At 36.7% G+C, this 17,500-nt stretch overlaps 1 protein-coding gene across 2 annotated transcripts in view; it reads left to right on the forward strand.

Moving 5' to 3' along the window:
• LOC122333897 (WD repeat-containing protein 70) overlaps positions 1 to 17,500 on the forward strand; it is a 58,582-nt gene that overhangs the window by 32,922 nt on the left and 8,160 nt on the right. For both annotated transcript variants that reach the window (XM_043231753.1, XM_043231754.1), the window contains 6 exons: positions 5,035 to 5,134; positions 6,352 to 6,436; positions 7,681 to 7,819; positions 13,227 to 13,327; positions 14,744 to 14,823; positions 16,847 to 16,963. In XM_043231753.1, coding sequence (XP_043087688.1) covers positions 5,035 to 5,134; positions 6,352 to 6,436; positions 7,681 to 7,819; positions 13,227 to 13,327; positions 14,744 to 14,823; positions 16,847 to 16,963 — 622 coding nt within the window. The remainder of the gene's footprint in view (positions 1 to 5,034; positions 5,135 to 6,351; positions 6,437 to 7,680; positions 7,820 to 13,226; positions 13,328 to 14,743; positions 14,824 to 16,846; positions 16,964 to 17,500) is intronic.

Consider the following 17,500-nt stretch of genomic DNA (forward strand, 5'->3'; position numbering starts at 1 on the left):
GATCGAACGGCCGTGGAAAACTCTTTGGAAAGGTTGTAACGGGAGGGTCTGGTAGAATGAGTCAACGGTGGGGGAAAAAAAGGTTTTAGAGATGGGATCAGAGAAGTATTTGCGCTCAGCTGTCTTCGCCGCCTCCTGGAACACGCCGATAGTTTCACATGAATCCTGCAGTTTATCCTTTTTCCGTTCGCTTCGTTTCGCCGCAAAACTGGCAGCGACTTCTCTTCAACAGAGCAGCGCTGTTCAGAACAGAGGCTCAAGTCTATAACTGTAACCCGCTGGAGCGTTTATTAAAGGTACTAGACATGCACGCCAACGGATGATTTCATAGAGGTTGCCCAAAGTATGGTACAGAGAAATTGACTGGGTTTTTTTTTTTTTTTTTTTTTTTCATTTTCATCCGTATTCTTTAAATATTTCGCCTGGAATTTGACAAATAAAGTCGATAAGATAAATGCACATAAAAAGCGATAAAATAAACTGTAAATCAATTAAATAAAATAAATTTAAATCGTTTTTTTTCGTGCGCTTTTGTTTTTTCCTTCTTTTTATATTTCTGTTCAGCTCCGAATGAAATAAACTGCTAAAATAATCAAATAAATGCGTTTAATGAAAATCATTAAGTAACTAAAAATGTAATAAAATTAAAGAAACAGAAAAAATACAATTCAAAATTAAAATAAAATACATTTAATCTCTTTCTCTCTTAATGCAGTGGTATGCGAAAGTTTGTGCACCCCTGTAAATCTTCCAGATTTTTCCTTTATAAATCATTAGTCGTCTGGATAAGAAATTTCAGTTAAATATCTCATACAGGAGACAAACACAGTGATGTTCGAGAAGTGAAATAAACTTGATATGATTTATGGAAAGTGTGTGAGAATTATTTAAACAAAATTAGCCATTATCTTCTGCAGCTTCTTTAGGCGCCACAAAAGAAATAATAACTCTATTTTGCAGTAGTACATCAGCCTTCAAACGCTCCCAGCTGTAGAGTCATTCTCTCTGGACAATATTTTGGACCACCGTGAACCACAAAACATGTCCAGTTCAGCACAGGTTTGATGGTTTCCGTGGCACGATGGACTGTCTCTTCGCAGTAGTCACACCACTAATAATCAATAATATTCAGGTCTAGAGACTGAGATGGTTCCAGAACGATGGTAGGTGTATCTGGAGACTTGAGAGCAGTGTTCTAGGTCGTGGTCTTGTTGAAAGATCCAGCTCGGAGCAGCTTCAGCTTTGTCACTGATTCCTGGACATTGTTCTCCTGAATCTGCTGATATTGAGTCATGTAATCTTCTGCTTCTCTAATATGACAAGGGAGCCTAAATATATGCACGTGGCTCTCTCTCTCTTTCTTTAAATAATCTCTCTCTTTCTGTCTCACTTCTCTATTCTCTTATCTGTCTGTCTCTTGTTTATTTCACTTCTAACATCTCACTGTGTTCTCTGTGTCTCTGTCTCTGAGATAGGTTAACTGATCTCTGTTTCTTATCTCAGACTCTCTCTCTCTCTCTGATTCTATAAAGGAAAATCATTCTCTCTCTCTTCTCTCTAGGGTAATCTCTAAGATCTCTCTCTCTCTCTCTGTCTCTCTGTCTATAATTATCTCTCTCTTCTCTTCTTCTCTCTCTCTTAATCTCTCTCTTTCTTCTCTCTGTCTCTCTCTCTCTCTCTCTCTCTCTCTCTCTCTCTCTCTCTCTCTCTCTTCTCTCTCTCTCTCTCTCTCTCTCTCTCTCTCTCTCTCTCTCTCTCTTCTCTCTCTCTCTCTCTCTCTCTGGGGTCTCTCTCTCTCTCTCTCTCTCTCTCTCTCTCTCTCTCTCTCTCTCTCTCTCTCTCTCTCTCTCTCTCTCTCTCTCTCTCTCTCTCTCTCTCTCTCTCTCTCTCTGCTCTCTCTCTCTCTCTCTCTCTCTCTAATCTCTCTCTCTCTCTCTCTCTCTGTCTCTCTCTCTCTCTCTCTCTCTGCTCTCTCTCTCTCTGTCTCTCTCTCTCTCTCTCTCTCTCTGTCTCTCTCTCTCTCTCTCTCTGGAGTCTTTCTCTCTCTCTCTCTCTCTCTCTCTCTCTCTCTCTCTCTCTCTCTCTCTCTCTCTCTCTCTCTCTCTCTCTCTCTCTCTCTCTCTCTCTCTCTCTCTCTCTCTCTCTCTCTCTCTCTCTCTCTCTCTCTCTCTCTCTCTCTCTCTCTCTCTCTCTCTCTCTCTCTCTCTCTCTGCTCTCTCTCTCTCTCTCTCTCTCTCTCTCTCTCTCTCTCTCTCTCTCTCTCTCTCTCTCTCTCTCTCTCTCTCTCTCTCTCTCTCTCTCTCTCTCTCTCTCTCTCTCTCTCTCTCTCTCTCTCTCTCTCTCTCTCTCTCTCTCTCTCTCTCTCTCTCTCTCTCTCTCTCTCTCTCTCTCTCTCTCTCTCTCTCTCTCTCTCTCTCTCTCTCTCTCTCTCTCTCTCTCTCTCTCTCTCTCTCTCTCTCTCTCTCTCTCTCTCTCTCTCTCTCTCTCTCTCTCTCTCTCTCTCTCTCTCTCTCTCTCTCTCTCTCTCTCTCTCTCTCTCTCTCTCTCTCTCTCTCTCTCTCTCTCTCTCTCTCTCTCTCTCTCTCTCTCTCTCTCTCTCTCTCTCTCTCTCTCTCTCTCTCTCTCTCTCTCTCTCTCTGTCTCTCTCTCTCTCTCTCTCTCTCTCTCTCTCTCTCTCTCTCTCTCTCTCTCTCTCTCTCTCTCTCTCTCTCTCTCTCTCTCTCTCTCTCTCTCTCTCTCTCTCTCTCTCTCTCTCTCTGTCTCTCTCTGTCTCTCTCTCTCTCTCTCTCTCTCTCTCTCTCTCTCTCTCTCTCTCTCTCTCTCTCTCTCTCTCTCTCTCTCTCTCTCTCTCTCTCTCTCTCTCTCTCTCTCTCTCTCTCTCTCTCTCTCTCTCTCTCTCTCTCTCTCTCTCTCTCTCTCTCTCTCTCTCTCTCTCTCTCTCTCTCTCTCTCTCTCTCTCTCTCTCTCTCTCTCTCTCTCTCTCTCTCTCTCTCTCTCTCTCTCTCTCTCTCTCTCTCTCTCTCTCTCTCTCTCTCTCTCTCTCTCTCTCTCTCTCTCTCTCTCTCTCTCTCTCTCTCTCTCTCTCTCTCTCTCTCTCTCTCTCTCTCTCTCTCTCTCTCTCTCTCTCTCTCTCTCTCTCTCTCTCTCTCTCTCTCTCTCTCTCTCTGTCTCTCTCTCTCTCTCTCTCTCTCTCTCTCTCTCTCTCTCTCTCTCTCTCTCTCTCTCTCTCTCTCTCTCTCTCTCTCTCTCTCTCTCTCTCTCTCTCTCTCTCTCTCTCTCTCTCTCTCTCTCTCTCTGTCTCTCTCTCTCTCTCTCTCTCTCTCTCTCTCTCTCTCTCTCTCTCTCTCTCTCTCTCTCTCTCTCTCTCTCTCTCTCTCTCTCTCTCTCTCTCTCTCTCTCTCTCTCTCTCTCTCTCTCTCTCTCTCTCTCTCTCTCTCTCTCTCTCTCTCTCTCTCTCTCTCTCTCTCTCTCTCTCTCTCTCTCTCTCTCTCTCTCTCTCTCTCTCTCTCTCTCTCTCTCTCTCTCTCTGTCTCTCTCTCTCTCTCTCTCTCTGTCTCTCTCTCTCTCTCTCTCTCTCTCTCTCTCTCTCTCTCTCTCTCTCTCTCTCTCTCTCTCTCTCTCTCTCTCTCTCTCTCTCTCTCTCTCTCTGTCTCTCTCTCTCTCTCTCTCTCTCTCTCTCTCTCTCTCTCTCTCTCTCTCTCTCTCTCTCTCTCTCTCTCTCTCTCTCTCTCTCTCTCTCTCTCTCTCTCTCTCTCTCTCTCTCTCTCTCTCTCTCTCTCTCTCTCTCTCTCTGTCTCTCTCTCTCTCTCTCTCTCTCTGATTTATTTATTTAATGATTTTTTTAATACATTTAATTTCATTTATTTGTCATGATGCACATGTCCTTCACAGTCACACACTGATGTGAGAGCAGAGCTCGTTTGGAGTGGAGGAGAGAATTAATGAGGGAGTTAATCAGAGCGGCTCACGGGACGGTGGAGAAACTCTGATAAACACGCCAATTATTCAGCAGTAAATTAGTTTGGCCGTTATCTGTCCGTTCCAGTGCCACGACTCCTGTTAAACGTGCCGTCCGTCAGCTCTTTCTGGAGCTTGTTTTCTCCTCCGTCTCTTTCTCTCGGGCTTCGGTTTCCATCACTCTTCATTTACTTTAATTGAGCGGGGCTAGTTGTCACGGCTCCAGTGAAAACTTCTCAGGGTGGGTTTGTTTCTGTCTGTAAGGATTCAACCGATGAACATTTCCACTGTTACTGACCAGGAAAAAGTTCACATTACTATAAGTTCATTATTTACTATGGTATCTTAGTTATTTTTTATTTGATGTTTATTTTGGGTTCAACTCTATATATATATATATATATATATATATATATATATATATATATATATATATATATATATATATATTATTTTTTTTTTTTAGATTCCCTTCTATTTATTGTATTTTTGGTCTGCTCTCTACTATATAATCCTCTAATTCAGTTATTCTTTTACTCCGTTTTTTTTCTTATTATTATTTATTTTCCTTTTATTTAATGTTTTGTTTTTTTCAGTTTTTGTATTTCAATATATTTTTCCGCATTTTTTTTTTTTATTATTAATTTATATTTTTTATTTTCATTGAATTTTTTTCATCTAATGAAAGCGTGAGAGCTAAATATATATATATGTATATGTGTGTCCCTCATTAGATGTTCAGGCTGAGAACAGACAGGAAGAAGTGCTGAAAGTTACCTGCTGGTGTGACTTAAAGTGTTTTTGGCTGACATGCTCCTCCTCGGTCCTGGTGTTGATGTTGAATGTGAGAAGCGGCGAATGTTTCCCAGAATGCAGCGGTGTTCAGCCTGGAGTGTGGTTTAGCAGATGGAAAGTGTTTGTGCCGCAGAGCTCTGTGTGTGTGTGTGTGTGTGTGTGTGTGTGTGTGTGTGTGTGTGTGTGTGAGTGTTAATGGAGCGCAGGTCTCGTCTCTGCTCCTCCAGACGTGTTGAAAGCTGCTCGTCCGTCTCTTATGTGAGGTTGTGTTGTGTTTTTCAGGTTCACACTAAGTTTCACTCTCGTCAGGCGCACGCCGCCGGATCAGACACCAGCTGCCTCACCTTCTCTTACGACGGAGTCACTCTCGCTTCCCGAGGAGGTCAGACACACCGCCGCTATCTGTGTAGGGAATGAGTGTATGAGACGGGAGTAAAAAAATCATACACACACACACACATATATATATATTGTTTTAAATGTGTATGTATATATATATATATATATATATATATATATATATATATATATATATATATATACACACACATATATATATATATATATATATATATATATATATATATATATATATATATATATATATATACATATATATATATATATACATACATATATATATATATACATTTAAAACAAGATAGGTAATGTTTATTATTAAATCTTAAATAAAAAACAAATTTAAATAGTAATTAAAATATAAAGAAAAAATATATTTAAAAATATTTTTATATAAAATAAATATAATATAAAATTAAATATAAAAATATGTGTAGATATAAAAATAAAATGCAATGTATTGAAAAAGTAAATACATTAAATGTAAAGTTTTATATATACAGTATTACAATATATATTTAATATAAAAATCACATACATGTAATTCATTTTTGTATATTATACAAAATAAAGGCATACATTTAATTTTCTAATATTTAGATTTAAATAACAAATAATATTTTTAATTATATATAAACGTTTTATTTTTATATATTACAAACACAAATATGTTTTTAAAAAATGCATTTACATGTATTCATTCGGCAGACACTTCATAATTCATAATTCAGTGGCCGTTCAAAATAATAAAAGATGGTACAGGAAGAGATAAAGGGTTATGGAGCGAGATTATATTAAGGATATTTATAGAATGTAAATGATATTTAAGAATATATGATTAAAAATAAAAAATATGCGGAATTCCATCTAAAAGTAACAATATTTGCTGTATAATATAATTATATAAGCTTTTTAAGTTTCCGGCCACACTGCGCTTACTCTGAAATATACTCTTAATTTGCGATCAGATTATTCACATGATTTAATTCATGCCGCCCACCGCTGTGCTGCGTTGACCTCCACGGCTCAATTTGTGGGTTTTAAATGCTAAAATACATCGAATGCGTCGGAAAATGCTCGGCGCGAGCACAAAGCAGACTTGTGTGCAGAGAATGGAGGTCTTGTGTTTGTGGAAGTGATCCGAGTGTGTAAGAATCACGTCGGATCGGCTCTGACTCACACACACACACACACACACACACACACACAATGACGTCTGTCTTCTGTGTGTGTTTTCAGGAGACGACACTCTGAAGACGTGGGACATACGCAGCTTCAGGAAACCTCTCGCTGCCGTCAGCGGCCTGACCTCCTTCTTCCCCATGTACTGATCTCTCTTCTTCCTGTATGATATGTCACGTGCTAATATGCATTGAAATAAATCAAGTTCATAATAATTGATAACAAATGTGAAATATGTCAACGATAACAGTAGTATTAACAATAATACATTTTCCTAAATTTGCTAAACCTGTCATTTTATTTTATTATATATTACGTATTAATTAATATGTATTCTGTATGTTCATAAAAAAAATACAAATACTCATAATAATTAACAAATATAAATTATGTAACAATGATGGTAGTAATATTTATTTATTTTATTATATATTACATAATATAAAATAATGTATTCATAATAATTGATAACAAATGCATATTATGTAATGATGACAACGATAATAATTAATTATATAAATTATATATTTAATATATATATATATATATATATATATATATATATATATATTAAAAAAAAATATATATATATATATATATATATATTATATAATAATAAAAATGTATTTTTTAATATATATATATAATGATAATAATACATTTTATTAATGTTTTTAAGTATTGCTGTAAAAAAAGAAAATATAATATTTAATATATACATATAACATTTTAATTATATATATAATAATAAAATTGTTTTTTTAAATATATATATATATAATGATAATAATACATTTTATTAATGTTTTTAAGTATTGCTGTAAAAAAAAGAAAATATAATATTTAATATATACATATAACATTTTACTTATATATATAATAATAAAATTGTTTTTTTTAAAAATATATATATATATATATATATATATATAATATAATAATACATTTTATTAATGTTTTTTTAAATATTGCTGTAAAAAAATATATATATATATATATATATATATATTACACATTAAAGAAATTTGGGAAATTTTTGTTTTTCTGTGGTATTAGAAGTTATCTGTTTTTTAAGGCAATATTACAAATTGTTTATCTTTTGTTTAATCTAATATTTTATAATATCTAATATATATTTCAGCTTTATTAAAATGAACAAAAAGATAATTTTGATGGGTGAGACCCAGGAAGTCTAACCCTAACCCTAAATAATAGAGAGCCAAAAGTCTAAAACGTGACCCTAGTTTGACTTTGTACTGATTTGAGTTTTTTTATAATACAGATTAGTACTTTTTGCCAGTAGAAAGATCTCTTTAAGAGATGTCTGGATAGTTTTGAGTGAACTGTAACCTGCGAGCATCACGTCAGTAACTGTGTTGTGAACAGGAGCGACTGCTGCTTCAGTCCTGATGATAAACTGCTGCTGACGGGAACCTCGGTGAAGAAGGACGCAGGGAACGGGAAGCTGCTGTTCTTCCAGCGGGAGTCTCTGCAGAAGGTCTACGAGATTGAAGTGGCCGATGCGGTAGGTGTCTGCTGCAGCGCTGTGTCCATACTGATAACGGTTTGGGGTCACAAAACACGGTCTGGTGAAGTGCAGTGCATTATGGGACAGTTTCGCTCTGCAGCAAACGAAGGCACTCGCACGATTGGCTCTGACTCCTGAAATTATTTAAGTTAATATATATCTTGTATATACATTAATCTGATATTTAGCAATTCAATTAATTAGGTTTTGCCCATATTCCCTGATGTCTCATCTATTCTGCCATAATTGCAAATTAATTTATTATTTTTATTATTATCGTTATTCCATTTACTTTCATTCTTGTAAATTATTATAATTATTTGTGTGTTTATTTTCTATATTATATAATTTTTTTTTATTTTATACATACATTTAAAATATTTTGTATAGTATTATTATTATATTATTATTATCATTTGCATTATTTATTTTATTGAGTTGGATTTTCACATTAATCTGCCATAGAAGTATATAAATATAAAGTATAAGTAATATATAAATTTGTATAATTATTATTATATATACTACTAATAGGAGTAGTATTTCATTATTATAAAATTAATGTAACGATTATTTTTACTATACTATAATATATATATTAGTTTATTATTATTATTATTTCATTATGTCAATTAATATACTTTGAATTGTATTGTGTATATATATTTTATTAATGTAATTTATGTCGATATTGAAATTAATGGAATATAATGTATAATTGGTATTTTAAAATATTCATTATATTACATAGAACATATAAAATGTTTCTAATTTTGTTATTGTAGATGAATAAATAACACACCCACACAATTATATATATATATATATATATATATATATAGTGTGTGTGTGTTATTTATTATTACTATTGAAATAATGCGTAGAATATATCATGCTTTGTTTTAATTATACTAGTATTATTTTATCAAATCTATTATAATTCATCTGCTATATTTGTCTGTCAGATGTTCATTTACTGTACATTTTCACATCTAGAATATAAAGAAGCTAAGCGTCCCAGTAATGTGTTTTCCTCTAGTAATGGAAAGTCTTGGTAAAAGCTGTAGGGTTGCTTGTGCAACTGCAGACAAGAAGCGAAACTTTGGTCCCTGTGAGAGCGAAGGGAACGCTGTCTTCCTCCATCCATTTGCTGGAATGACACGCTTGTGACCTCGGAGCGTCCCGGAGCTCGTCTGAAGCGAGTGAAGCGTCTCCGGGACACATCTGAGTGACGGCTCAAAGCTCAGATCAGATGGGCTGCTGAGTGGGTTCCTCTCGGTTCCTCTCGGTCCCAGCGCTCCGGAGTAAAGGCTAATGCGCTTCACCCCGGGTCCCTTGTTGTCTCGAAGCTGACAGGATGGCGTACGGCAAACTGAGCGAACCGCCAAGCAGCGCTAGCATAATATTCGTTGCGTGATGTCGCAGACGCTGACCAAAAATATTGAATTGGTGGCGTTTGGAGGCCAAGCACCAAAATACCCTCATCGTTTACGTCCGGCATTAGCGGAGGTGGATGGCTCTTGTTCGCTGAAAATACCGTTGGCCCGTCCAGAAGACTGAAGTTATTTATAGCTGACCTGACGAGAAGCTATTTACAGTGTTTATCCAGCACAAGACGGCTGAAGAATTTAAGTGCTGTCTTTATGAAGTGCTGCACCAGGCTGTCCTGTGACAGGAAGAGCTACCAATCATTCGAGTGTAAACACGGGCCGTAACCCCTCGCTGGGGTCATGCTCTGTGCCGGGACTTGGACACATCTCCGGGCTGGAAAGAGTAAATACTCCGGGGGTGGTTCTCGGCTTTGCTGACTTTTTCACAAGGTGCAGAAACCAGGTGAGACGTGTGTGTCCTCCAGGACGCCTACTGCTCCCTCCGCACTGGACGTTTGGAATGTGGCTCGATGCCTGAAAACTAAAACAGATCCAGTGCTGCTTGAATAGAAGTGATATAGTGTTTATTTAACTGTCTTTGTGGCTCTCTCTGAGTGGTTTACCTCCTCTCTAAAGGAGAGGGCATTCGTTGTGAATGTAGGACGTTGTTTGCCCCCTGTAGTATGTGGTGTTCCCCAGGGTTCGATTCTGGGACCACTGTTGTTTTCCCTACCTATGCTTCATCTTTCGGAGATACGGTGTCTTTTACTGCTGTTATGTTATTTTTTTCGGTGACATTTGCAATGCAGCTGTGTGTATAAAAACTAAAACCTCAGAGCGAGGTGTTTTAGCTTTATTTAAGTGTTTTTGTAGGTATCTCAGGGTGGTTTGCAGTCAATAAAGCATCTTTTCCTCCAAGCTGGCCCCTTTAGCTCGTGGTGTTCCCCATGGGTCGATTCTGGGTCTTTACTCTTTAAATACTTCCTTTAAGTTATATCTTTTAGAAGTACAATATCTACTGTTACTCTGACCATTTTGAGTCTTATTTTCCAGTGACGTCTGGAATGTTCCTTGATGTCCAAAAACTAAAACAGATCCAGTGCTGCTGGGATTGAAGTGATATAGTGTTTATTTGAAGTGTCTTTGTAGGTTTCTCTTTGTTGAGTGGCTTGACTCCTACCAAAAGGATAGACATTAGCTGTGAATATAGAACATTGTTCCTCCATGTCAGCCTCTTCAGTATGTGGTGTTCCCCAGGGCTCGAGTCTGGGACTACTGTTGCTTTATTTATATATATGTATATGCTTTCTTTAGTAACACCTTTAGGAAATACAGTATCTTTTACCACTGTTATGCGGACATTTTTCAGAAAACTAAATTAGATCCAGTGCTGCTGGGATTGAAGCAATAAATTGTTTATTTAAGTGTCTTTGAAGTTTTCTCTGAGCAGTGCTGCAAAGCAAAAAAAAAGTGCTAGGGCACAGAAAAGAAGAAAAGACTGGAAAGACTAAACCTAGAACTAAAATATAAACGTTGTGCTAAAAGCTTGTTAATGTTAAAGACAGACTCCAGGTGACTTTCACATCTCAGTCTGTTTTCACCCTCTTCTCCTGCGTCTGCAGTGTACTTTTTAATCTAAACCTCATTTCGGCTGCGTATCTTTTTACTGGTTAGAAGAAAGTTGAAAAACCCCTTTTGCATCAACAAAACATAACAAACCGACCTTGCGTCTGCTCGCAATTTACTTAAATTATTATTACTGTTGTTATTATTATTGTTTTGTATCTCTTTTTTTTTTTCTTAATTTCGAATTAGTGTTGATGATTGGTGGTGTCATTAGTTTTAGCAAATTAATAAATAATATTGTATATATATATATATATATATATATATCTATAATGTCATTATATTCTTCTACTTTATTCTGTTCAGTGCTTTGATGCAACCTCTGTTGTTAAAAGCGCTATATAAATAAAAAGGATTGATCTATATTACGTTTAAATTAAAAGTAAATTATTTTATAGAATATATAATTATATAATCATGTATAATATATTATTTTATCATTGCAGTATCAATATTAGCGTTATTAAATTATGCATAATTTATAAGTGTGTATACTGTGTAAATATCTGTGTGTGCGTATATAATTCAATTAATAAGAAAAATGGTCTTTCATATTATTATTAGTAGTAGCAGTAGCATGTTGGGTTAAGTTTGGCACACTCTCATCAATAAACAGCTGGAAGATAAAGGTCACTTCGGTCCTTATTTACAGTAAATGTGCTCAAGAAGGATCTGATTCACTCTCACTGCCGTTATCATTCCCCCTTGCGCTAGTAGAAACATTAGTGATGAACAGTCGTAGGTGCGTGCATATATCTCTGTTTTCGACGGTTCTCTGTGTGGCACCATTACGAGGAATGGAGAGGTCAGGTATACAGATGTGCGCGATCTAAACCCCGTGATACAGTATCTGCGAGGTAATGGAGCGACTAAAGGAGATTACGTTTGCGTTCGGCCCGAAAAAGGCTCAGCACATTTCAGATCCGCGGCCAGATCTTCCAGATCTTCTCTAAATAATCAATTACTCGGCCACATGCCCATGGAGACGGATTAACCCCGCGCTTCCCGTTAAGTCAATAAGGGCCGGAGAAACCCCCGCGACAGTCCTGGGGGAGGGAGAGGGTCTAAAGCCGGATTCTAGGTCAGGCCGGCTTAACACGGTCCGGCTGGAGGATTCAGGCAGAAACCAGCCCTGAGCTGAACAGCTGGAGCCTAAGCAGATTTCACCCCCATGCCTCCGCGAGATCAGTTTGGAAAGAGTTTCTTGGACAGAGCGTGATTAATTATGCTCCTCTTGTGCTGTTAACTCATCTCAAGAGATCATTTGGTCTCCAGTACCTGCTGCTGCTTCTTCTGCATTTCCTGTACAGCTTCATTATTTACTCATCCCCGTTTTCATCCTGACCTAATTATTTCATTTTATTTTTTTCCACGCAGCACGTTTGCATGATAATGATGCTTATCTAATTGTATTATTCGAGTGCATTTTAGTGCAGAATGTTCGCATGACAGTGACGTTTATTTTATTTTGGTTTCTATTTTATTTTTGTTTTCTGTTCGATTTTTATTACGTTTTTAATGTTCAGTCCTTTTAGTGTTTGCATGACAGCGGTGACACATTTCCCCCTCGTTTTCATCCAAACCTTTAATCCAAACCTTTCATTTTCTCAGTTCTTTATTTTTTTAAACATTTTTTGATCAGTTTTATTTTGTGGAGTTCTTTTATTTTCGCATGGCATTTATTTCATGCATTTATTTATTTTTACTCATTCTATTTCGTTTCATTACAGCATGTTTGCACGATAGTGGTTATTTCTTTTCTTTAGAGCATCATTCATTTTTATTTACATTTTTATTTTATTTTTTTTTAAATATCATTAAATACTTTCTAAGATAAATATGATACGTTTCATTAGTATTCATAATGGCTAACAAATATATTATTGCTTTTATTTTACTTATTGTTTTTATATTTTTATAATGTGTCTTACATAGAACTTTTGAATAATAATAATAATAATAATATTAATAATAATATGTCATATGGCAAATATACAAAATTAATATAATTATAATAATAAAAAATATTATTATTGTTAAAACTATTACTATTACTATTTTTAAATGATATTATATGACTCTGCTGTATTTATTTGGGAAGTTTGTAAGAATGCAACACGCTCTTGTGGTGTTTTTCTGATTTTATTAATGTCCTTTCTGGATGTGTTCACTATAAACCGTCATCATATAGACATGCGCTGCATGCATGTGATTGCAGTTATTCAGGAGTCTGTTCCTCCTCTCTCTCTCTCTCTCTCTCTCACACACACACACACACACACACACGGTCCCTGGCAGAGGCCCAGTCGTCACAGAGACTCTTTGAGATCCAGATCCAAATATAGTCAACTGGAGATGAGCCGGACGGAGAGAGAGAGAGAGTGAGTTGTGATGTGCTGTTGTTTCAGAGCGTGGTCCGCTGTCTTTGGCATCCCAAGCTGAATCAGATCATGGTGGGGACGGGGAACGGCCTGGCGAAGGTCTACTACGACCCGGTCAAGAGTCAGAGGTACAGACGCTTTGCTGTCCGTCTCGGTCCCGCTTCGCACTCTTCCCTGTTTTTTCCGCCTGTGTTTGTTCAGTAACGATTTCAGCCGGGTTTGGACTGATTGAACCGAACCACTGAAGCGAGGAAACTCGACAGAACCACTCCATTAGTGTCCACTGAGAGCAGAATCAATGGCCTGCACGTTTACCACGGAGTCGTATCCTGCTGACACACACACCACATACATATATACATACACATATATGGCTGTTGCTACAAAGGTATATATATTTGCAGCAGTAACACAACAATACATTGCATGGGTCAAAATGATCAGTTTTTCTTTTATGCAAAAATCATGTTCAGGATATTCGTTGAAGATCATGTTAAATGAAGATATTATATTTCCTACCATAAATGCATCAAAACCTAATTTTCGATTAGTGATATGCATTGCTAAGAACTTTATTTGGACAACTTTAAAGGCCTTTTTCTCAATATTAGCATTTTTTAAAACGTATTTAAAAACATTTCAAATGATTATATATTAAATTAAAATATTAAACGCCGCTTGATTTTAGAGCTTGACATAACTAGAATATGTATTTATATTTATAATAATGTATTATAAAAATATATTTATAATAGAAAATTGTAACTTTTAAAGATGTTTATTAAATTTTTTTTTTTTTTTTTTTTTTCAGGTCACCTATAAACCTCCTTAATTTATCCAGGTTTAATAATTATAATAACATATTAAATATTTTATATTTAATATAAAAAAATATTTTTATATTTTATATGAAATTTTTCTTAAACTAGGGCGATGGTATATTAAAATAATGACATAAAAATATTAAATTCGATTACTTAATTCAGCTTTCCATTCGTTGATGATTAAGTACGAAACACTTGAATGTTATATATATTACATTTAAATTAAAAGCTAATTGTTTTATAGAAGTATAATTATATAATCATGTATAATATATTATTTTATCATTGCAGTATCAATATTAGAATTATTAAAAATTATTTGATGCATAATTTATACGCGTGTATTATTCATCGCTCATTTAGTAATTTGTACCTGATAAAATATTATAGAATTTGCCAATTTTCATGTATTTATTTTCAATGTGAAAATGTTTTTAACTAAACCTGTCAGTGGTATTATATTTAATATAATAATAATAATAATAATAATAATTCTACAGTTCAGATTTCCAGCTTATTAGATTTAAATTTCTTTTAAAATGCAAAAACCTTTCATATGCATGGTTTCCGACGAGAATTCGGTAAAAACAACAATATCTTTTTGGGGAATGTGATAAAAGGAGAACTAACGTGTCTGTTTGATGTCTTGATTTATTTGAAGGCATGTTTAGTCTAATTTTAGAAGCTGACGTGCTGTTTTCCGTGTTGTTTGTTCCTCAGAGGTGCGATGTTGTGTGTGGTCAAGAGCAAGAGGAAGGAGAAGCACGCCGAGACGCTCACACAGGATTACATCATCACCCGTGAGTCTGACGGGCATCTCAATATATATATATATATATATATATATATACATGTCATATACTGTAAACACATGTACGTTTTCATTTCAAACGAATGCTGTTCCTCATCTGTGCATCCTGAAAATTAAACTGCATTACAGTTTCCTCAAAACTATCGACGGTTTTTACCGCTGATCGTCGTCTGAAGCGTCAGTAAATCAGTGCGTTAGAAGGAATTCTGAAGACTGGAACGAGGCTGAAAATTCAGCTGAGCTTCACTGAAATAAATTACACTTCATTCGTATTCACGGAGAAAACACACTTTTCTATTTTTAATAATAATTCACTATTTTTTGCTATATTTTGTTTGTTGTTGTAGTCATCTGTTAGTTTCTGTATAGATGGTCAAATTTAATTATCATTTTGAATTGTTATTATTATTTAATTATAGGCAGTATTATATAAACTAATTAAAATTGATATATTTTTTAATTTAAATTCATAATTTTGTAATTATTTTTATATATTAATATTATTTAATTATGGCTGATAATAATAATAATAATAATAATAAGTGTGTGATTGATTATAAGTTTGTGAGCATGGGTTTGTGTGTGTGTGTGTGTGTGTGTGTGTGATCATCTGAGTGTGTGTGTGTGTGTGTGTGTGTGTGTGTCATCTGAGTGTGTGTGTGTGTGTGTGTGTGTGTGTGTGTGTGTGTGTGTGTGTGTGTGTGTGTGAGTGTGTCAGAGTGTATGAGTGATTGTGTAAGTTTGTGAGCGTGTGTGTGTTTTGAGTGAGTGTGTGTGTGTGTGTGTGTGTGAGAGAGTGTGTGAATGATTGTAAGTTTGTGAGCATGCGTCTGTGTGTGTGTTTCTCTCTGTCTTTGTGTGTGTGAGCTCCTGTGTGTGTGAGTGATTATGTAAGTTTCTGTAAGTGTGTGTGTGTGTTTCTGTAAGTGTGTGCGTGTGTGTGTTTCTGTCTGTCTGTGTGTGTGTGAGAGAGAGTGTGAGTGTCTGTCTGTGTGTGATTGTGTAAGTTTGTGTGTGTGTGTGTTGTGTGTGTATGTTTATAAGTGTGTGTATGAGAGAGTGTGAGTGATTGTAAGTTTGTGAGCATGCTTTTGTGTTTGAGTGTGTGTTTTGTCTGTCTTTATGTGTGTGTGTGAGAGAGAGTGTGTGTGTGTGTGTGTGTGTGTGTGTCAGAGTGTATAAGTGATTGTGTAAGTTTGTGAGCGTGTGTTTGTGTGTGTGTTTCTCTCTGTCTTTGTGTGAGCTCCTGTGTGTGTGAGTGATTATGTAAGTTTCTGTAAGTGTGTGTGTGTGTGTGTGTGTGTCTGTGTGTGTGTGTGTGTGTGTGTGTGTGTTTCTGTAAGTGTGTGTCTGTGTGTGTGTGTGTGTGTGTGTGTGTGTGTGTTTCTGTAAGTGTGTGCGTGTGTGTGTTTCTGTTGTCTTTATGTGTGTGTGTGTGTGTGTGATAGAGAGTGATTGATTGTAAGTTTGTGAGCATGCTTTTGTGTTTGAGTGTGTGTTTTGTCTGTCTTTGTGTGTGTGTGAGTGTGTGTGAGTGTGTGTGTGTGCGTGTGTGTGCGTGTGTGTGTGTGTGTGTGTGTGTGTTTGCACGGAGTGAGTGCTTTCCATCGGATTGTGTCTCACCCGAGGGCCACGATGCCATTAGCGCGCGACACACTCAGCAGCCACGCGTTAGTCACGAGAGCGTCCGGACGAACCTCAGGAAATAGCGATGGAAAATGGAGGTGACGTGGCTCCGGATGATGGAGGTCCGTGTGTCACCGCTAACCTTTTTGCTTAATGTAGCGTGAGAGGAATCAGCGCGACTCCTGAATGGAAAATCGCTCGCTCTTTCCTCGTGACCCCGGAGTCACACACACACACACACACACACGCACACACACTCACTCACACACACACACACTCTATTTGGCGACTGTGAAATGTGGGCACTTTAATCAAGAGTAAACAGGAGCACGTTGCCGTAGTACTCTGCGTTTGAGCTCTTGCTGTGATTGTTGTGTTTCTCTCAGCTCACGCTCTGCCCATGTTTCGCGAGGCTCGGCAGCGCAGCACCCGGAAGCAGCTGGAGAAGGACCGACTGGATCCGGTCAGATCCCACAAACCCGAGCCGCCCGTGTCCGGACCAGGTGACCTCCCTACAGCGCCAGACGCAGACCCCTCATGCACTCGTTTATTCATAGTCAGGGCATCCCTTAAACTCCATTTAATGCCAGGGTTTTTTTAACGACAGGACAAAACATTGATAAGAGAATATAAAATCTATCCAGTGAATGGGGAGTCTGAGCACTGCATGCACGGGTGTATTGAAGGGATGGTTTGCGTGTGACGTCACATCAAGTAATAATGTAGTTAAAGGGCTAATACACCTTTTTTACAGGCATGAAGGTATAGAAACGCAACGAGCAGAGTTTCACATGAAGTAGTTTCCCGCAGAAAGTCATTAGAAGGCAAACGCCGGCCTCATCATTAATATAGTGTCTTTTAATATTACCGGTTTAAACTTATTACGGCACTTGAAGTGTTTTTTTATAATGTTTTGTGTTTGTGAAATGCAACGATATCCTCCAAAAGCACATTGAACCGCTTTTATATGTTTTTTTTTTATCATATGATTGATTCAAAATTAATTATGATCGAATTTATGCACGGCGTCGTTCAACTGA

Source organism: Puntigrus tetrazona, unplaced genomic scaffold, assembly GCF_018831695.1.
Source record: "Puntigrus tetrazona isolate hp1 unplaced genomic scaffold, ASM1883169v1 S000000401, whole genome shotgun sequence".
Taxonomy (NCBI): domain Eukaryota; kingdom Metazoa; phylum Chordata; class Actinopteri; order Cypriniformes; family Cyprinidae; genus Puntigrus; species Puntigrus tetrazona.